Source organism: Adiantum capillus-veneris, chromosome 26, assembly GCF_014529385.1.
Source record: "Adiantum capillus-veneris isolate H3 chromosome 26, ASM1452938v2, whole genome shotgun sequence".
Lineage (NCBI taxonomy): Eukaryota > Viridiplantae > Streptophyta > Polypodiopsida > Polypodiales > Pteridaceae > Adiantum > Adiantum capillus-veneris.
The window spans coordinates 99,361,492-99,384,166 of record NC_140956.1 but is presented as its reverse complement, the minus strand read 5'-3'; the positions used below and the strand labels follow the sequence as shown (position 1 = coordinate 99,384,166).

General features: G+C 44.8%; 1 protein-coding gene across 3 annotated transcripts in view; it reads left to right on the top strand.

Annotated features, from left to right (window-relative positions):
• Positions 1-14,322, top strand: part of LOC147423887 (E3 ubiquitin-protein ligase SINAT3-like) — a 58,975-nt gene extending 44,653 nt beyond the window's left edge. For 2 of the 3 annotated variants that reach the window (XM_086500992.1, XM_086500991.1), the window contains 3 exons: positions 12,692-12,994; positions 13,115-13,501; positions 13,703-14,322. In XM_086500992.1, the coding sequence (XP_086357118.1) occupies positions 12,770-12,994; positions 13,115-13,501; positions 13,703-14,023 (933 nt within the window). In that variant the 5' untranslated portion in view covers positions 12,692-12,769 and the 3' untranslated portion in view covers positions 14,024-14,322. The remainder of the gene's footprint in view (positions 1-12,691; positions 12,995-13,114; positions 13,502-13,702) is intronic. The other variant, XM_086500993.1, reaches the window with a different exon arrangement.
• Positions 14,323-22,675: the final 8,353 nt, after the last annotated feature.

The window sequence follows — 22,675 nt, the reverse complement described above, 5'->3', positions numbered from 1 at the left end:
TTAATATAAAAAGAAATACCGAAAGGGGCGCCAGTCTTTGGGGCCAATATCTCTAGGTACGGAACTCCGCCGGGCCAGTGTACATCTATTGTGATCTGTGACTTGTTTTGAAGTGGTTATTTGGTGCTGTCGCAGTTGATTCTTGACTTGGAGTGTCCAAGTCTGTTACACTTTGCCAATGCATGGCTGCAAGTCATCCACCACTCGAAGTAGGTGTAGAATAGGCTTGACCATGGCGTCAAGAGTCTTCACCTGCTCCCACCAAGCGGCGTCGTCGGCCCATTCTCGGCATTTCAATCCTGTTGGCTGATGTAGACTCCGGCATGGCCTGGAACTCATCATTGAGAAAGAGGCCCCTTAAGGCTCTGCCACATGTAGACAATCGGCCTAGCAAAAGCCAATTGAATGCAAATCTTGTCTCTGAATATTTGAGGAAGGACAAGTGGCTCCTCTTTGAGAATTCATGGCGCACTTTTTGATGGTTGAGCACAAAGGAGACAATTCGAGAGGCGTCCCCAATGGTGGGTGAAATCCATGACAAGTTCCCTATGTCCTTGAGGAGGTTATTGAGGCAATGTGCCATGCAAAATGTGACATGGATGCTGGGATACATGCCCTCAATGATAGCCCCAGCTGCCCTATTTGACGCCTCTCCATCTGCAACCTTACAGAGGACATTCTCCGGGCCGGTGATCTCTATGGTGCTTGTCCACTCCGCAGCAAGCATCTCGGCGGCCTTGCCACTATCAAATGCATCATGTGACTCCACAAAGCACATCTCCCCCCGAGAGTAGGCCACCACCGCGTGGATGGACCGCTTGCGGGTGTCGCTCCATCCATCTACAAGGAGAGAGACGCCATTGGTCTCCCACAAATCCTTTGTTGCTTGGGCCGCTTGCTCCACGGCAAGCTTCTCTTTGTCAAGGAGGGTGGTGCGAAGCCTCTCCGATGAAGGTGGCACATAAGAGGAGCCATATTCCCCTATTTTCGTAACCATGGTTCGAAAGTATGGAGACCTATCCACACAAAATAGAGCATGTTGTGTTAGTATGGAGAGTCGAGAGTCGAGAAGTTATAACCCATTATGAATACAAAATGGAAGATTGCAATGTACATATGCCAAGGGAAACTCACCGCGAAGCATGGAAGGCAATGTGGTTCTGGAAGAAGAATCGGGCAACCGACCTATCCACCTCTTCCTTCAATTTAGGATTTCAATTTTCGTTGAGAGTGCTTTGACGATGCGGAACGGAAGAGGACGGTGTAGATGCATGGCTCTTGAAGCGTCGAGAGATGTCGTCAAGGTTGGCTTCCCTTTGCTCTCGCGGTGTCGCCGTGGCGGAGGGATCAACGGCAACAAAACGGCCCCTCTTGGCCGCTTCCGCAACCTCATACATCGTGAGCTTCTCAAGAAGATCCAACCTCTTCTCGGGAGCTACATGAGGGCAAAACTTCACCTCATAAACGGGTTCATGAATAAGATGGGCTCGCACTTTGTTTGAACCACCCGTTCTCTTGTATGGGCATAGCTTGCATGTCCATGGTCTTGCACCGCCACCTTTGCCACGCTTGCTAAAGTCGACTTCATCCCACCACGACCACGTTTGCACGGCGAGCCTCCTTCGAGAAGAACCTGCTTGAGAAGTGGAGTTGGCTTGAGATGACATGATGGTGGAGAGCCTCGAGAGAGTAGAGCTTAGAAGTTAGAGGAGTTAGAGGAGAGCTTGTGTGGAGAGAGAGTAGAGGAGAGCTTCAAAGTGGGTAGAAGAGGGAGAGAGTGGAGACTCAAGGGTAGAGTGTAGAGCGTACGGGCCACGGCGCGTAGTCATGCTTGAGCCTTGAGCAATGAGGCTATGAGTAGAGAGGAGAGCTTGAGCCTTGAGGGAATAAGTACTAAGAGGCCCAAGGAGGCTTTTATAGCCTCCCAAGGGCCAAGCCCCCCCAAAATATGGTAGTTGGGTTGCAAATAGCCGTTTAGAACGGTCAAAAACGGTCCCAAACGGCTATTTTTTTCCGTTGAAAATTGTCGTTCCCGGCCGTTCGGTCTACCCTGTCCGATCCGGTCCGTCCTCGATCCGTCTCCCTGCGACCTGCCCGTCCGGCACCTCTTCCGACCGTCCCAAGGCGTCCCTGGCCGTCCTCGGCCCGGTTACGGCCGTCGCCCGGCCCTAGGGCCCGTTCCCCCCCCTGTCCCCTGTAACTATGATAATCGTACTTTATGCGAGAGAGTGCGTTGCATGTTCTCCACCGCTAATCTTTCCCAAGAGTTTTGGGGGGCGGCATTGAAAAGTGCAATTCATATTTGCAATCACTCTCCTAATAGTACGCTGAAAAATGACATTCCAGAGGAGGTTTGGTCTGGCAAACTTGCCTCTTATGATCATTTGAGAGTATTTGGCTGCGAAGCTTTTGTTCATGTACGCAATGACTTGAGAACAAAGCTTGATATGAAGTCCATTAAAGGAGTCTTCTTAGGTTATGGGGAAGAAGGTGAAATGGGCTATAGAGTGTGGTTACCACAGTTTAGAAAGGTAACACGCAGCCGAGATGTAGTGTTCAATGAGGCAAAATTGCTTAAGAATGCTACAAAATCTGATGTTGACAAGAAAACAGTCAGATTTCAGCCTTCCGTGCCACTCATTGATGTTGAAAAAGAGCTTCATGATGCATTACCGCAAGCTGAAATTGATAATCAGCCGGTTAACCTTGCGCCAGAAGAGGTAGGACATGATTTTGATGCTCCTAATGAGGATGGACAACCACCTGAATTGGCTGAAAATGATTTTCAGCAGCATGATAGAGCTGAAAATGAGTTTCCTTATGATGTAGAACGGTTGCCTGAGAATGTAGATCATTGGGTACGCAGGTCAACTCGTTTGAGAAGGCAACCGCAGAGATTTAATCCCTCTTTGGATCATGTAATGTTGACAAGTTAGGGTGAACCTCTTACATATAAAGAGGCCAAATCATGTGAGTCAAGCAGTAAGTGGGAGCTTGCAATGCAAGAGGAAATGAAATCCTTGTATGCAAATGATACTTGGGATCTTGTGCCATTGCCTAAAGGGAGAAAGGCTCTTCCTAACAAATGGGTATACAAGATTAAGATAGTGGATGAAAAACCCAAGTGCAAGGCAAGATTGGTTGCAAAAGGATATGCACAGAAAGAAGGAATTGAAGAAATCTTTTCTCCTGTTGTAAAGCTTACAACTTTACGTGTCCTTTTTGCTCTCGTTGCGGTGCATGATTTGGAATTGAATCGAATGGATGTAAAGACAACGTTTTTGCATGGTGACATTGAAGAGGACATATACATGAAACAGCCTGAAGGTTTTGTAGTTCCTACACGCGAGGAACTTGTATGCAAACTGAAAAGGGCTCTGTATGGTTCAAGACAATCATCACGACAGTGGTATAAGAAGTTTGACACTTGTATGCTGTCTCAAGGCTTTAAACGCAGCCATGCAGATCATTGTTTGTATACGAAAAGGGATGAAGATGGTAGTCCCATTATACTTGTTCTCTATGTTGATGACATGCTGCTTGCCGGGAAACATAAGACTAGTCTTGATGCTCGAAAACGTAAGCTAAATTCAACATTTGCTATGAAGGATTTGGGTGATGCAGAGCATATTTTGGGCATGCGTATTAAAAGAGATAGAAAGCTGAAATTGCTGTTTTTATCTCAAGAAATGTACATTGCAAAAGTACTTGACATATTTAATATGGCTGATGCTAAGTCTCTTGGGGTACCTTTACCTTCATACACTAAGCTTAGCAAAGCAGATTGCCCAAAGGATGAGGTGGCATTGAAAGCAATGAAGGGAATTCCTTATGCATCAACTTGTGGTTCTCTTATGTATGCTATGGTTGCCACTCGTCCCGACATTGCTTATGCAGTGGGAGTTGTTAGTCGATACATGTTGAATCCTGGCAAAGCGCATTGGGAAGCTGTCAAATGCATTCTGAGATATTTGAAAGGTACACAATCAAAGTGTATCTGTTATGGCAAAAGTGACTTAAAGTTGCAGGGATATTGTGATGCAGACATGGCAGTGACATGGATACCAGGAAATCTACCAGTGGATATGTATTTGCCATTGCTGGTGGTGCAGTCTCTTGGTGTTCTAGGTTACAGAAAATTGTGGCATTGAGTACTACTGAGGCTGAATATATTTCAGCCAGAGAGGCTTCAAAAGAGGCCATTTGGTTGGGCAGACTTGCAAAAGAACTTGGCATGTGCGCTCATACACCCGTGCTGGGTTGTGATAGCCAGAGTGCTGTCTATTTAGCAAAAAATGCCATGTTTCATGCGCGTACCAAACACATAGATGTGCGGTACCACTTCATACGACAGGTATTGGAGGATGGTCTAGTCACCTTGACTAAGATCCATACACAGGATACCCCTGCAGATGTTCTCACCATGAGTCTTGCTAAGACTCAACATGAGCATTGTATACAGTTGGTGGGAGTTGTTTAACTTAAAGGCGTCATTTATGCCTTTAAGTGGGAGGTTGTTGGGTTAAAGGCCTAAATAACCCCTTTTTGTACATTTTTATACTTTGTGAACTTGGACACATTTTTTTTAAAGTCACTTATAATAAAAGTGGGAAAACCCAAAACTCACTCATTGAGTTTTCTCCAAAAACGTGAGATCTCTCTCTCTCTCTCTCTCTCTCTCTCCCTGCTTCGATCCCTAGCGCTTCCTCTCTGTTGCACTCCGCCTCCTGCTTCTTGCCCCAATCCTGCACTACATCGCGACGCGCACCTACCGGTACCTTCTGCTTCGCGCTTTCAATATATAAGCAAATCTAAACTAGCACTAATTGGCAGAATAGGCAGCAGGAGCTCCATCGCTCAACAGGCAATTCTCAGCAAGAACCCTTGGTGGTGATTTCCCTCCAAGCAGAAGCCTAGCATTTTTCATCAATCTCAACCCTTGGCGTTTTCATCAAGCATCGCCAGCAAGGACAGTCCTAGACCTAGCGTTTTTGATCCAAGCCAACATCGCCAAGCATCTGCAGCCCTAGCGTTTTTCCTTCAAGCAAAGATTGCCACATATTTTCCCATGCTAGCGTTTTTCCTCCATGCAGCCCTAGCGTTTCTGAACCTCCATTGCCCTCTATGTGCATGGCGTTTTCAACAGATGAAGACCATCAGTTTTCAGCCCCAGGAACCGCAGATTTTCAGCCATAAAGACCAGCAACGGTAGCGTTTTGTCTTGCGTTTTCAGCCGCAGCAGAATTCAGCCTATCAGCGTTTTTGGACAGCAGATAAAGAGTAGCAGATTTCAGCCATAGTGTCGGTCTCGCCATCCCCGTCGTCGACATCGACCTAGCCCAGATTTGCATCAGTCACATTCATTCAATTTGTACAATCAATAGTAGACCACTCTCGCCAACAAGAGTGGGGCCTTCGGAGGAGGGTTTTACATCGTCTTGGTGTCGTTTTTCTCTTCTCTCTCTCTATCTCTCCGTCTCATACACTTGCACGCACAGTGTCCATTCACTTCGTTTGTGATCATAGCACTCTCTCATTAAGAACGGAAGGTCCTCCATTTTATAAGAACAAAAAGGAACCTTGAGCACATTATGGAGCACTCATCTTGAGCAAAGTTCAAACATTCATTCCGTTGCACCTTACAGGTTTAGCTTTACTAGAGAAAGTATCAACTAACACATCATCCTTGTGAACAATCACATCATCTTTATGCAAATCATCATGCTTGTGAGAAATCACATCTTGATCATGCAAATTATCGTGCTTGTCATTGGCATCCAAATCATCATGCTCATTATCATGCAAATCATCATGCTTATCAACATGCAAATCCTGTGTGTCATGCTTTGGAGAAGAAGAGATTGAGAGAGTCTCCTTCTCGTGAATCCGTTCAATCTTCACCTGCATATTAGCAATGAGAGAGGGAGAATGAACAATTTGCTCTCCACGAATGACAATGGGAGAGTCACTTTTGGCATTGAGAGTGAATGTATTTTCCGCCCAATCAATGAGAGGGTTATGCTCACGAAACCATCGAATGCCCAAAATCATCACATCCTGAGAGAGGAGAGACAAAAAATTTTCTACGGAAAGCAGCTTGTTGAACTGTAAACAACACATCAAGGCACTCTTTCGTGATGAGAGAGTCCATACCGGGAGCGAAGCCAAAGACCTCGAGAGGAGATTTCTGACTAACCTCTAGGCGAGCTTTCTCAACAAGAGAGGGACTGATCACATCATGCATACTGCCTGGGTGAAACAATATGACAAAACGCTACCCATCATATGACCATAACATTTAATGAGAGACTCATCAATGGGAGGGTCAGGAGAAACTTGGGGCACACTCGTGTTGTCATTGATTGCATTGACAGAGGAAGTGGGTTTTGTGGATTCTTTAGATTCATTAGAGTCGAGCTTAGGACATGTTCTTTTTATGTGACCCTTAATGTGACATTGAAAACAACGACCTTCCTTAGAATAAGTGCTTTGCTCTTCCGACGTGATGTATCCTCCTAAGATTCTTTGTGCTACCTTTTCATATGGAGTAAGCTTAGGTTTAGCATTTGTGTTAGCCTTACCCTTAGGTTCATTGGAAGAGTTCTTTTCGTAGAGACTGTTAGAAGATTGCTTAGAAGAGTTACCGTTCTTACCATTCTTACCGTTCTTACCATTCTGAGGGTTCTGAGAAGTCTAAGAGGTACTTGTTGAAGTCTTGTTTTCCTTAGGCTTTCCCTTGTTGTGCTTCATCTCCTGTGCGAGAGCAATCGCTACCGCTTTGTTGAGATCGATTGGATCGAGCACCTCGACATTGTACTTGATATACTTGTCCAATCCATAAAGGAATGCCTCTTTGCGCTCATCATCCGACTTGTGTAATTGGATACCTAGCTACAAAACACGATTAGAGAAAGACATAACTGGCATACCATTTTGCTTGAGAGCGCGCCAATCGTCCTTCAATCGTGCGAGGTACTAAGGTGGCATAAACCGCACCTTGAGCTTGTCTTCGAAATCAGTCCAATTGAAGGAAAGGGGCGTGAATTCGTCGTCTTCCTCTAGGTGCGCGGCTAACTGTGCCTCTTGCCATGCGTGGTACCAATTGATGGCATCGCCGGCAAGGTACATAGCTGTCGTCAAAACCTTGCTATTTCTTGTCTTCTTAGTTGTCGCAAAATAAGCATTAAATTGATGCAACCAAGAATGAATAACCGTAGCATCTATTTTACCATCATACGTACTGAAAGTCAACTTCTCTGTGACTGGGTTGTTGGAGTCCGCATCCCGGCTTGCGCCACTTGAGGAACTATCAACATCTCTGGCTGGTTCGGACTTCGAAGTGAGAACATGTCAGACCAACTCTTGCATGCGTTGTTCACTCTGTACCGCACACTTGGCCTGTCGTTCTTCAGCCGCCAAGCGCACTTGATCACGCTTACACTCCAAGGCGTCTTGTCGTTCTGCTTTTCTTTCTAGTTGTGCAATCGCAACGCTAGTCTTTTTTTGTTGTTGTGTCAATATCTCCATCATCGACTTGACCATCGCCTCCATAGGATTTGGTACAACTCGTGGCGTAGATGGGGAAGGGGGAGGGTCGGGAAAACCTCCTGGTGGGGAAAACTCTTCTTCGCCACTCCCATGCTCACCACCAGGTGTATACGAAGTATCCATTCCGCTTCGGGTGATGACCATGCACTATGATCTTTGGTTCTTAAGTTCACGAGGAACTTGGGTTCATGCGGTTCTTGGGTTCTTGGGTTCTTGAGGGTCTTGAGTTCTTGAGGTTCTTGAGGGTCTTTTTTTGCTTGCAATCTGTGTTCGAGAAGGATCTTCTCTTCACGCGAGTTCTACTCTTTTCCATGGGCGCACCCCTTGGCGGCCTTGCGCTCACGCCAAGGTTGCTTTTTCCCACCTCACGTCGATTGGCCGGCCGCTAAGTGCACGGTCCGCTCTCAATGAGTGAAAAGAGGCACAAGGGGAGGCTGGAAAAGCCCTTCTTTCCTGGGATTCCTGTCACTCTTCAAAAACACGATTAGGAATTGACACGTCCAAGTGAACTTGGGTTCGTGCGACCTCAACAAGCAAAAAAAAATTCTGTGGTTCTTGTGGTTCTTTCTTTGAGTGATACAAAACACTGCCAAAGCTCTGATACCAATTTAAGGTGCAGCGGAATGAATGTTGTTCTTTCTCAAGATGCGTGCTCCGTAATGTGCTCAAGGTTGCTTTTGTTCTTAGGGAAGGGAGAGTCTTCCGTTCTTAATGAGAGAGTGCAATGATCACAAACGAGTGAATGGACACTGTGCGTGAAAGTGTATGAGACTGAGAGATAGAGAGAGAAGAGAATACGACACCAGAGATGTTGTAAAACCCTCCTCCGAAGGCCCCACTCTTTGTTGGCGAGAGTGGTCTACAATTGATTGCACAAATTGGTACAAAGTGGATGCATGTGACGGATGCAAGTCTAGGCTAGATCGATGTCGACGACGGGGGTGATGAGACCGATCTAAGGGCTGAAAATGGGTGCTCTTGTCCTTCTGTCCAAAAACGCCAGGGGCTGAAATCTGCTGTTGCTGAAAACGCAAGGAAAAACGCTGGTTTGCTGGTCTTTACTTGCTGAAATTCTGCTGCTGTGCTGATGCTGAAAATGCTATGAAAAAGGGGCGACAATGGCCTGCTGAAAAACGCCAATTGCTGAGATATGTGGCGAGGGTTGCTTGGATGAAAAACGCCAATGGCTGAGAGGTGTGGCGATGAAGCTATGGCTGAAAACGTTGGGTACTGGTGTCTGCTGGCGATGAAGTCTTGCTGATGAAAACGCTAGGGGATGCTCGCTTGGAGGAAATCGCCCAAGGGTTGGTCTTGCTGAGAGAGAGGGGGAACCTGCTGCCGGTGGCGTGTGTTCTCCTTCTCTTATGCCAATTAGTGCTAGCCTAGGTTTGCTTATATACAAACTTACTCAATTTGCCCTACCTACTTTCCAACAAAAGTCACTTAAAATAATAAGTGAAAAATGTCAAAATTAGGGAAAATAGGTTAAATGCATTGGAAAATTCCCCTGAAGGATTCTGATGGGAATCCTTATGATCATGCTGTGTGCCACCAGAGGATATGCATCTATACTAAGTGCCTGGGTGTGCACGGTCTGCGAACAGACTCACAAAAGGTGCCAGAATACTTGCTAATCTTGTCGTGCTGTAGCTTGTCCACAGACACATAGGGTTGGATGTGTCAGGTGACAACCAACCATTGAATATTCCTAATTGGGTGAGATTGCTTGGGCATGTAATTTTTGTGCATCAAGACACCCGTTACAGATCAGCGCGGTCTGGGTGTGATGGTTAATTTTGCTACGCCAGAATATCAAGAGCTCCGATTTGGAATGAGAATCTACTCCTTATTGGATGAGATTTTTCTCGGAAGCCAGCGACCGAGGATATCAAGAGCTCGATCTGGAATGAGAAAATGATTGTCCCTCGGAATGACCCTTGGAAATGTTTGCGCTAACTTGAGTTGTTTTGTAGACATACGGTAATCACGGATGATTACTCATCTTTCAAGAAGGGGGGATGTCACAAACTGTTGACGTGTCAAGCCACTGAAGACTTGAGTTGACTTGTAGATCCCGACCGAGGGGCTTGAACCCTAAGAAGAAGAAGCAATAGAAGAAGCAATAGAAGAAGCAACAGAATAAGTTTTACCCACTTGCAAAGTCTTGCTGAGTGGCCTATTTTTAAAGAACAGTTCCCACCAACTTACGAGACCTTGTCCAATGGGGCTCAAGTGCTTAGGGGCATTAAATTAAAGCAACACACACACACACACACACACACACACACACACACACACACACACACACACACACACACACACACACACACACACACACACACACACACACACGCATGCACGCACGTACGCACACACACTCTCTCTCTCTCTCTCTCTCCGTTGAAACGTGCTCACTATTGATGACGTGGCAGATTGTACGGACCGCTCTCTGCGTTAGATTTTGAGCACCAAATGCTTTTAGAACTGGTAGCTTTTCATGTGACTGCTTTTGAGAGGCCAAGGGCTTTTAAATATGTGGCCTGGGCTCTTATTGTTGCATTCTACCTAGTGGGAGAAGCAGAGCAGAGCCACACAGATTGTACCTTGTTGAAGCAATATAAAGAAATACGAAAGGCGCACCAGGGTTTGGGGCCAATGCTCTCTCAGGGTGGAACTGCGCCATTCCGTGTCTCGTGTGTCGTGCATCTCTTTTCAGTTCAATGTTATTTGAAGTGCTTAAAGTTGTTCAATCTGTTCTGTTCCGTTGGCAACATGGTGCCCGTCCTGTTACAGTGACACATGGCATAGGAGGTATGACACATGGATGTTGACTAAGCGACCACATAAGCGATGATTCTGTAATAGCCTTGGACACTCCAAAGCAAAGAACTATTAAACCGAAATTGCAAAAGGAGAGTCAACACGGCATCACAGAGTTCTGTGCCAAGATGCATTGACCCCAAAGACTGGCGCCCCTTCTGGTATTTTCTTTATTATTACTTCACAAAGATACAATGTCCGATGGTCCTCTCTTTGGCAATGCTCCTAAGCTAACCTGCCAAGAGTGAGGCCTTGGCTTTGTATTTAAAGGCCCCTGGCGAAAAGTGTACAGTGAAAAGCTCTGCTATGAAAAGTTCTGGGTCAAAAAGCTCTTGCCTCAAAAGCTTGCGCCCAGAGGGGTCTTTGTAAAACGCGAAATCTGTACCCTGTGCCGCGTCAGCAGTCAGTGCAAAATCCGGGATTGTTGTATAGCCTCCCACGTTAGCACCTCTTCGGAAATTGGGGTCTATGCTTTATTTTTACAGGGTTTAGGTCCCTTGGCTGAGTTCTGGTAAGTTGGTAGGGTTAGGTTTTTAATCCTAAGCCCCTTTGGGCCACTCGGCCAGAATCTGCAAGTTGTTTGGGGTTAGGTTTTTAAACTCTAACCCCCAAGTGTCCTTTCGGCCAACATTCTCTAGGTTTGGGCATGCTACGTCATTAGTTTGTGACAGAGGTAGACAATCCTCTAGAAGCTTCTAGTACAAGATTTTAGAATCTTATAGGATCTTCCCTCTAGAACCTTCTAGACTTTTTTGGGAGCTCACTATCATCTGTTGGAGTACCGGTCACTAAAGAAAGAGCATGGAGCTTGTAGAGACCTTGCTCCACCTTGCCGCCTCTGTCACATGCACATCTAACCCTATGTGCATGTGGACAAGCGAAATCCTATTTCTAGGGCTTAGGCAATCCTAGGAAATGTTGTGGCACCATTGTGAGCCGGTACGCAGGAGCTGCATGTCCAGGTACCCTCTTATTGCACATGAGCATGGCCAATGTCTTGCTAGGTGTAGGCACTGGGGAGTGTTCCCATTCAGCTGCATTAGTACTTAGCCTAGAGAATTAACCGCAGATGAAGCACCTCTTATAACTATTAAGTGACATCTTAGCCAGCAATTACCAAGTCATGGGATTTGTTATTTGTTATGAGACTGTGGCATTGCCCGACCCAGCCTTTGATCCCTATATAAGTGACCGCAAGGGTCACCTTTCGAGCATCAGAAGTCAGTAACCCTTGGGGCAGCAGCACCAGCCCTCTAGCGTTTATGGCTAGCAGCACCTTCAGCATCATCCATGGCGTTTTCCACCAAGCACCCAGCACCCAATCAGACCTAGCGTTTTTAGCCTACAGCAGCAGATCGCTATTGCAGTACCAGAGCAGCCCTGGCGTCAGTAGTTTGCCCTCAAGCACAGCAGATCAGCTAGCGACATCAGTTTCCAGCCCTAGAGCTTCAGATCAGCCAGCGTTTTCAGATCTCAGCCCCTTTTTCGCCATTGTCATCAGCACTCTCGACAGTCGCAATAGCAAATCAGCCCATAGCCTCATCAAGTTGCAGATTTCCAGCAGATTCCCTAGTGTTTTGCATTTTCAGCCCTTCACGTCGCAGATCCCAGGATCGGAAGCAAGATCCCATCAGCATCTCGGCATCTAGAACCATTGTATTAGCATTTGTGCAATGTAAAGCAAATACCTCTCCAGCGATAGAGAAGGGGGCCCTTAGAGGGGGGTTTGGGACCCCATCCGGTGTTCAACAACCAAATAAGAGAACCGACGAGCTTCCGGTACTTCATAGCATCAGCTATGTACGAGGGGTCATACAAGATCCATTCGGAGTAGAGATTGGTCTGTACTCGGTCATACTAAAAGCGCTTAACAATTCTTGGACGTAGCACTACTGAGAGAGAAAGATGCCCCCCTTTTTCTACCATATCTCCAGTCCAAGAAAGCACTGAAGCAAGCCGAAATCTGTCATCTCAAACTCCTTTGTCAAGGCCTCCATGGTACCGCGAATATGTTGGTCATGGCTACGTCGAACAATAAGATCATCCACATAGAAGATAACAAGTGTCATCGATCCGCCGCCTTTGGAAATTTAGAGTGCTAACAGTTGATGTCTTATCCTAATAGTTGACAGAACTTGACTACTATAAAGTTTCAGTGAAGCCCAAGGATGTGTAACCATGCTTTGAGCTGCCAGGTGTTATGAAGTAATGTGGGGTTTGTGATGTCAAGAGTACAGAAGTACAACAGATGTATGGTTTGGCTTTTGCCATGTGTAAACCTCAAGGAGGTCCTGAGAACCATTTGGGTTGAAAATTTTGGCAGGATTGAGGGGTACTTTTTGAGTGAATCGATGGATTGAATAGGTTTGGTTTGACAGAAGTTGTTACATATAGTAGCAGTATGGCTCCATCAAATGTTTGCTTGGAAGTCCCAGAAGCTCCTGTGCAAGAAAGTGAAATTGGTTCAAGTGTTTCAAACGTGGCAGAGGTGGATGCTGTCACAATTGCCATATCCAAGGTCTTCATATCAACACCTGGCAAAACAGGATTGGCCCCAACTAGCAGCGTCCATGAATTACTGGAATGTCCAGTTTGCACGAACTCTATGTATCCACCTATCCACCAGGTGAAGCTACTGTTGTCCCGTGTTTCAGTTGTTATCATGTTTTCTTGTGAGATAGTCAATTTTTTTGAAAAGTCTGCTTAGTATGCATCTCAGCATATTTACCTTTGTGGGAGTTTGCAGTGTCCAAACGGTCATACCTTATGTTCCAGTTGTAAGGTACGGGTGCACAACCGATGTCCTACATGCCGCTTTGAACTTGGAAACATCCGTTGCTTAGCACTGGAGAAAGTCGCAGAATCACTTGAGCTGCCATGCAAGTATCAAAGTCTTGGCTGTCCAGACATCTTCCCTTACTACAGCAAGCTGAAGCATGAAGCGCAGTGCATTTATAGGCCTTACAGTTGCCCTTATGCTGGCTCAGAATGTTCAGTCACTGGGGACATACCAACTCTGGTTGCCCATCTTAGGGATGATCACAAGGTAGACATGCATAATGGTTGCACTTTTAATCATCGGTATGTGAAGTCCAATCCTCAAGAGGTGGAAAATGCAACTTGGATGCTCACGGTAAGAATCGTAGTGCCCTTGCTCTTTTCACGTAACATAATATGTGCTCTCTCTCGGGATTGTCAAATGCACGTGTCTGTTTCTATCGGTTTTCAAATTCTTCGTTTCTCTTAATAAAGATATATAAGAAAAAGCAGGATTTAACACAGAAGAAAATGCAGGTAAAGTCTGATTCTTGGATCCGTTGTGTCCTTGTTACAGGTTTTTAACTGTTTTGGGCAGCACTTCTGTCTTCACTTCGAAGCATTCCAGTTAGGAATGGCTCCTGTTTACATGGCCTTCTTGCGGTTCATGGGTGACGATCACGATGCAAACAATTACAGCTACAGTCTTGAGGTTGGGGCCAATGGCCGAAAGCTGAGCTGGCAAGGTGTGCCAAGAAGCATAAGAGACAGTCACCGAAAGGTACGGGATAGTCACGATGGGCTGATCATTCAAAGAAACATGGCTTTATTTTTTTCAGGCGGTGATAGGAAAGAGCTGAAGCTTAGAGTGACAGGACGGATATGGAAAGAGCAATGAATGCAGTAGTGATTGTTGTTGTATGGTGTACAACATTAACCAGCATGTGGCGGACCTAGAAGACCATCAGTGCTCCTTGTAATATTGTCTTCAATTTTATGGTTGAAGCCATGCAGTCTGTAAAAATGATCATCCTTTTGTTGCACTGCCTAGCACTTCAATTGGAAATAAGACTCTTGCAGCTGCTGTTCTTGCATGTCAGCGGCACCACGTGAGAGTAGTGCAAAATGATGTGCTGCTGCTGAAGCTGTATAATGGACATCATATGTACCTGAAAGAAAACTTCTTTTTAGAACACAGTCTTAATGTACTCGGGACGTGGAAGGTATTTCTGTGTTGATCTTTAAAACGGGAAGGATGCGTATCAGCTGTGGGTCTAGCTATAGGTGTATGCCTATTCACATGCATCGCATGTTACAATGCATAAATCATTTCTGGGCTGTATTGTGTAGTTTCAAGGCCTGCTGCACAAGCACCAACTACACGAGCGGTGGTTGCCATTTCAAGCTTAAGTTCTACCCATGCGGTTGTGCAAGCCCAAACTAAGTGGATAGCGCTAGTGATTTGCGTCAAGCTCAATCCTTGCCCTTCCCTCTTTTACCCTTATAGCAGAAGATATGCTCAACAAGAAATCTATTATGCTTATCCTAGGATTTGTCAAGTGTACTACAGTGTATGCTGATGGCAATATGATCTCCGCTCCCTCAAAATTTCAGTGGGCTAATCATCGTTTGCATGATTTCATGTTTGCATGTCCCTTTGCTTCTCCTGTTGATAGCATGTGGTCGTATGTGAGGTGGTTCTTTTAAGCTATCTTAGCTCCCTCAGCTGTAGATACTTGAATGACTGGTCCAGGCTACTAATGAGTGGATGGTCACTGTTTTCACTGTGTATTTGTACATGAGGAAATATCTGCCCCCCTTTGTCATAACTTTCTGTCTGTATTGTCTCTTCCAAACTGTCTCACTGAGTATTTGTACATGAGGAAATATCTGCCCCCCTTTGTATGAGGATATGGCCTGTGCATCTCTGATCTCTATTTATTGCTCAGAATTGGTCCAATATGTTCTTTTCAAAGGTATATGTGTGTCTTGTTTAATGCGCGATATATTCTAGAATCTAGATACCAGAACTCCTTCCCTTAAAAGAGTTTTTTTTTGTGTTTTTTTTTTTTTTTTTTGGGGTGGGGTTTTTGGGGGGGGGGGGGGGGGGGGGGGGGGGGGGTTGGGGGGTGGGGGTGGGGGTGGGGGGAGCAAATGGATCGCTGTATATCGATCATGTCTTAGCAGGTCATTTCAAAGAGAAGCTCCAAGACATTTATGCAAGGGGAAAGGACTACAGGGCACTGGCCCAATGGAACTCATAATGCTAGACTATCCATGGTCATGAGGGAAGGAACGCCCAATTTTCAAATGTCTTTGTAACAAGTTTGCTTAATTACATTGTATTTGTAACCTTGAAAAATACACTCCATTTTGCATGTGTTTATTTGAAAAAAGTGTCCTAAAACATTGATATGTACTTTTATGCATGATTTCTAAGGAAAACTTATGTAACTAAGCGTGAATCTAAAAATCCCAGGTTTCTCTATACGACTAGGTAACCACCTGTCCCAACTTATATAATGGAGAGAGGATTCTTCAGGAAGTGCCTCGTGGGAGTCATGGGTAAAAACAAAACAAGATTTTTAAAAACTTTTATTTTGCATGAATTTTTTATGAGGGCGATAACCGCCTCGATTTCAGCGTTTGATAACTAATTCAACGTTCGAGAGTTTCATCGCAGTCCTTTGCAGTACCCATCATCGCCTCCGACAGGCAGCTTTCTTAGTAGGTGCATCCCTTTTGTAATTATATCAACGCTCAATGCTGGTACACACACACACACACACACACACACACACACACACACACTTATCTAGCCGACAATTCCTTGGCTAACCCTTGGTTGACTGCTTCCCTCTTTGGTGATCTTGCTCTCGCTATCTGGACGGCAGTGATTTTGGTAAACCTTGGTTGGCTATAGATAATGCTTGAATGCATTGGTATACGTGATCCACAATCTGTTCAATTTGGAAAAAAATGACCCATGACACCAATATCGACAAAAGTACCTCATTGGACTTTTTCGTAATTTTGTGACTCGCCCACTTGAAATATATCTGTTGCTAATATTTGTACTTGGAATTTATTTCTATCACCCTTGTGTGGTAGATTGGGTATGCCATTTCTCTCTTGAATAACAGGTCTTGAGTTTCAACTCTTGTCGGATAGAGCCTTGTGGTCTCTTGGGATATTTTAATAAGATGATAATATTCTGTTCTTTTTCTTCTTTGGGTTTAGCTGAATTCCCACTTGTTAGCTTGTATCGATATTAATGTTCACACATGGACTACTTTATGGTGGTGTCAAGAATCCAATCGGTTGACTCTAATGTGTGGTTTACAATAAATCCACTTATGGTATATACTTACCCTCACATGCACCTACTCACAAGATGGGCCTACCCACACGATGGGCGCGTGATTCTTTGGATTGCTTGGTACTCGCCACATCTTATCTTTGGGATAGACAGCCTTGCGTACATTTGTGCAATCCTTTGATTAGAAGTCAACATGAAGCATCGTGCACATGGCCCCTAGCAAAGCTTACTCCTGTCTCATCACAATCTCTTCTCATCAGCGTTCGTTCATCCCTTTGCCTCCTTGCGCACAAATCCTTGAGAGTCTCTATTACTGCACGCAGGCTCGACCCCTCCTCTAACAGAAGCTTCTACTCCTTCCCCCGCTTCGTCACCCATCTTGACGACGCCTTCTTGCAGACCCTCACCCAACTCTAGAGCGATCGTATCCCTCCCGATTCAGAAATCCTTGATCTCATGAGCTCTTGAGATGTACACAAGGTACCTTACTCAACACACACACACACACACACACACACACACACACACACACACACACACACACACACAAATGCATCAGAATCGTAACTATACAGGGTGTCATAGAAGCATGCTGGCCTACTTTTAGGCACTGAATGATAACCATGATGGCTCACATATGGAATCCGTGCCCTTGAGGTTCTATATCAGGTCTTGCATGATAATGCTGTCATTCACGAGAAGTGCTCTCGAACACACACACACACACACACACACACACACACACACACACACACACACACACACACAACAATGATGCATCTCACCTTTCTGTTCTCGGATCATTGCCATGAAAGCATGGGAAACTGTTTGCTTATAGTAAGTGTAAATGATTCATGGTATTTTGGCAGTCCATTGGGTCAGGAGAAATTCACACTTCTGTGGCTGTTTGCTACTCGTATGGCTCACATCTAGGGATACCAAAACCTGTTCTTGAGCTCCTCGGTTTCCCATTCGAAGGATCCTAGGAGACCTCAGCATGTCTTTGCCATGCTCAAAATAACTCCCAAAGTGTTGACAAATTCTTTGCATGCATGCCCTCGAGTACCTAAATTGCGGTGTTCATTGATGCTTTCATGTGAAGATGATGCTACTTTGTTAGCTATGTGACTTCTTGATTATGGTTCTCTACCTGAATCAACTTCAATCTGCAAGGTGTTTATTGAACTACAGTAATATACATGGTGTTCGAAAGGCTACCGCTATGGTGTGAACTCTTCCGCAACATGCTTCAATAGAGACCATTTGGGAGCTGGGATATATGGGAGCAGGACATACACACATACATAAGGATTTTTCCCGTATTCGGCACACGATTTGCTGGACATACCAACGAATTCTCAAACATGCAAACTCATCCTGCAATGAATACTTCGAACAATCAGGTAGGCTCTAATGCCTACTAGGATATTTGGCTTGTGGTCATTCAACTGTTTTGGTAATTACTAGGGTAAAATGGAATTAGTGGGCATGCACTTTGTCCGTCAACAAAAATGATGATTGCTTTCATTGTTGCTTGGATTGAGATTGTGGCTTATGATGACAAGCTTATAGATAATATCAGAACATGAATCTGTCTTACCTTTTTAGGATGAATCATAGAATAAGGGATAATGATTGAATTTAAATAATGATGATATGGCTTATTTGAACATAGCATCTGCAGTATGATTAAAGTTTTTTTAAAAAGAAATCTCAGTAAACAAGCATCCTGCTGGTTTTTTCTGGCTTCTCTGACTCATCAAAAGGAGTTGAACTATGTGGAGAGTCTTACAAACGATTGCATTTACTGATTGGGAAGTCGTTTAACACTTTCTTATACTGTGATCATTATGATACAATGTCTGGTGGCTCTGTATGAAGACTGATGAGGGAAAAAAAACATTGAAGGATCTGCTGTACAAAAAGCTCTTTTGGCCTCTTTTTTGGTCATCATTAATGACTTGGAATGATATAAAGGAATATGGTTACTCGGCATAAGTGTTAGATTAAACAATTTAACTTGAGATTTAGCTTGATGGTTTTTTACTTGAAAGCAACACATATACATTGTTTTTCTTTTGAATGATTTCGTTTTGGATAATTTAGCTTTGGAATTGTTGCTAGAAGCCTTAAACCTCTTGTGAGGGTCTGAACAGAGATGGCATGGATTGGATATTTGAGAATTTGTCCATTTTACAAAGAAAATGCCGCCCAAATTTATACCTTTTAGATATTGGTAAACTAGAAGATGGAGTAGTACATAACATATTGTTTGAACTTGGTTTTCTTTTTTCTGATGCCGTTAACCTCCTGTGAGGGTCTCAACAAGAGATGGCTTTGATTGGAAATTTTGTCCAATTTTTTTTTGCTTTGGCGGGATTGGTAATCTAGAAGATGGAATGGTACATAAGTGTCAAAAAATTCTTGCCTTTAAATATGGTAATCGACACCAAATATGGTAATTACTTTTGCATCAAATATGGTAATCGACCACTAGTGGTCTTTTGAGATGGCTCGGTGAGTATTGGGGCACACATGTAGATATGATTTTGGTTGAGGAAATCATGTCGAAAACTTGTATACAAAACCATATAAGGCTGGTAGGTGGGATAATGGCCCTATCATGATGCTTCCATGTGCAGATCGAATCTTGGGAACATGACGCTCTTTTGAGCTATTTGAAGTCTTACACACACACACACACACACACACACACACACACACACACACACACACACACACACACACACTCTACACTTTGTTTTTTTAACTCAGCTAAATCCTAAGATTGGTTGTTAGAAAGTAACATGTAGACGTATAGTAAACTGGGGTGTGTTTGAGGAATTTTTGCTATCAGTTTTGAAATATAACCATAATGCTCCCGGATTTTTATCAAAATGGTTTTGTGAGAGAATAGCATGCAACATATCTTTATTTTTACATTATATAAAATTTGTTTTGTCAATAAAGCTGGAAACCTCTCGTGAGGGTCTCGTGGAGAGATGGCATGAACTGAGATTTTTGAAATATTAATCGAATTATAGGGGAGATGCTGTCCGATTTTTGGCAAGTCATCTCGTTTACAATGATATGTAACTCAAAAATGCATAAGTGATTGCATCATATATAGTAGTAGGTACTAGCATCATTTCTGTGGGGAAACTCACTAAATATTGGGATGCATAAGACTCTACACTCAAGAGGTTATCTTACTTTAAAGTCTAACTTAAATGACAATTTTGGGGTAAAGCTGTAAACTAGGTCTACAGGTGTGACATGGATAACAACTAGATCCAGTATCGACACCTGCAACACGCACAAACATAGCTAGTCCTGACTGAATGTTTTTGTATGGATGCAGGTAACAGTTGGATCCTTCTCCATGTAGAGGTAGTGGAAGCTCATCCCAAAGGGTGGACACAGAGAGATACAACACTAATGATATCAATTTGTAATGATCAAAGATCAAATTTTTGATAAAAAAGACTGTATTATCCATTAGAAACGGAATGTTGTATTAGTGTATATGAAGTGATAATTGAGGTTTATGACATCTTGTTTTAAAATGTTGTTATTTAATATATTATTTAATACAATTGTCTTAAGTATGGTTCAAATATGAGGGGATTTTCATACTTAAACACACACACACACATATGAAATGAAATGAAATGTTATATTAACGTCTTCAAAAGGCCAAAGTGACCTATGAGACCAGAAAGTTACAATTTGGTGGATCTGATACAAAGTCAGAGTAACGAGATGACAAAATGACACAATGACAAAATAAAACACTATGGAATCCTAAGTTGCTAGATGTGGACTAAGCAGCTAAACAACTAGCTGGGATAGCTAGATCACATGAGATCCAGCATCGGCTCACTGGCGGATCTCATCAATCTCCTCCATGGTCAGTAGCCTGATCAGGCGTCGTGCATGTCGAGCCAAAGTGACCTGAATCCTCGGATGCAGCCTCTGTTAATGCTGTGTAGTCCTCCGCAATCGTGGGCGTCTGGATCGGTAGTAACTCCTCCGGGTGTCCAGTCTAAAGAAGTCTGTGATCGGTCTCTGAGACTGGCTAGCCTCTCCTCTCATCAGGCTCTGTGTGTGTTTGTGCAGCTCGAGCAAGAACAAACCCAGGAATCTCTGATCCTCGTACCGCATGACTCTAGAGAATGGTCCAAAGCCCTCTCTGAACAAGCAATGCAAGCAGCTTGGTATCTCGTAGTAGACGGGGCAGCGACATGTGTAGTGTAAGTCTGTCTCAGGCTCGATGTCACACAGGGGACATGTCCTGGCCTCTGCTGGTACTCCGCTGTATCTCTCAGTCTCAATCCGCAGCTGGTGTGAAGTGCGTATCTGGCCAATAGCACATCATATCCCATGAGACAAGTGGATGTCCATGTATCTGGGCCTCGTCACAAAACCATCCTCCGTAAGCTGGAGGAGATGCTCATGTAGAAAGCCATCTTCGTGACCAGCTCCTGTGCTGGCTGTATCCATGTCCTCTTGGTGTCTAGCTGAGTCAAGTCTTGGCGAATGAGGCCCGTGATCTCAGACTGTGTAAGAGTCAGAGAGGGCGCATCCAGTGAGTACTAGAAGGGAGGCAATCTGTCTATGCTGAACCCATGCGCCTGAAACTATGATGTCATCTCCCCATACCAGCATTCTGTATCTCCCTACATGGCTAACTGTCGAGAGGACTCAAGTGCAAGGCGTGCATATCTGTCTTTGGGAAGTTCCCACATGCGGTGTATGAAGTAGATAGATCTGGTGAGCGCCTCAACCACCAATGGGGGGCTAGCTAGCTCTGCTCGTACAATAGCACGTGGTACTGAAGCCTTGGCTCTAATGAGCCGCGAGATCATAGAGACTAGAGGCTTCTCCATGTCCCCCCATCCATCACTGCGGCCTATCCTCCCATGATGATCCAGTGAAGGTCCCGAAATCTCAGCTCCATAAAGCAATGCAGAAGCCACCAAAGTGTCAAAAGAGCCAGAGCTTCGTCCGAGGCTCTTGAAATTGAACCTGTGAACACATCCTTTCCAATCTACCCAATGGTGCATGGCCTCTGGTCAATCTAGTCTCTGCTGCCCTCCTCAATGAAAATGCTGGCCCACTAAAAACCACTCCAAGGTAAGTGTAAGCATCTGTATACTCCACTGTCTCCTTGCCGTATGTGAATGCGGGTGTTGACCTCCTGATCCACTGTGGGGTGGTATTAAATACCATGACCTTGGTTTTACCAAGGTTGACAGACAAGCCACTCTCATGGGCAAACCTATGCAAAGCATCCAAGTGACGTTGCATCCCCTCCGAAGAGTCGGAGATCAACACAATATCATCAGCATATAACAATAGTGGAATCCATGTCCCTACCAGCTGTGCACCTCTATCACCACATCTCTCAATGTAGTCAGAAACCTCATCTACATATAAACCAAATAGAGTAGGAGAGAGTGGGCAGGCCTGCTTCACCCGAATAGTGGAGTAAATCGGTGTGGATAGATCCTCTGGGGTGCGTACATGCCCATTACTCACCTGTATAATGCTATGACCCCCCAAATGAGCTCTGTGGGTACTCTCATCTGCTGTAATCTGCGCATCAATCTAGCTCTGGGCACTGTGTCAAATGCTTTGTGGAAATCCACAAAGCTACAATAGATCCGTCTCCCACGCGATCTGCCCTCCTCAATGATGGCTCTGAGTGTCAAGATATGGTCAAGAGTAGAAAAACCCCTCCTGAAACCTGTCTGCTCGGCTGCGTGTATCCCCTCCCTCTTTGCCCATCTACTCAACTGTTGCTCAAGAATAGATGCGTACAACGATGCCAATGTGTGTCCAATCATGAAAGTGCGATAGTTCCCAGGCTCCATAGGGTCTCCCGACTTGAAGATAGGTATAGGCTCCAAGTATCAAGCAAGCCCTCACACATGGCACGGTTAAACATAACTGCTAGAAGCTCTGCTAGTAAATCTCTAGCATGAGTGAAATGCTCAGCCACTAAGCCATCATGATCATATGCTCTCCCAGTCCTCATCCTGTCAATGGCCTTCCTCACCATCTCAACGGTGAAAAAAGCACATGTGTGTTGGCATGGATCGGGGGGGTCGGGAAGGGGGGGCTGCTAGGAAGTGTGTACAGAGATGATGCATACTACCCCAGGCCTCTATAGAAGTGATGGCAGGGGGGGGGGGGGGGGGGGGGGGGGGGGGGGCTCATGAAAGAGCC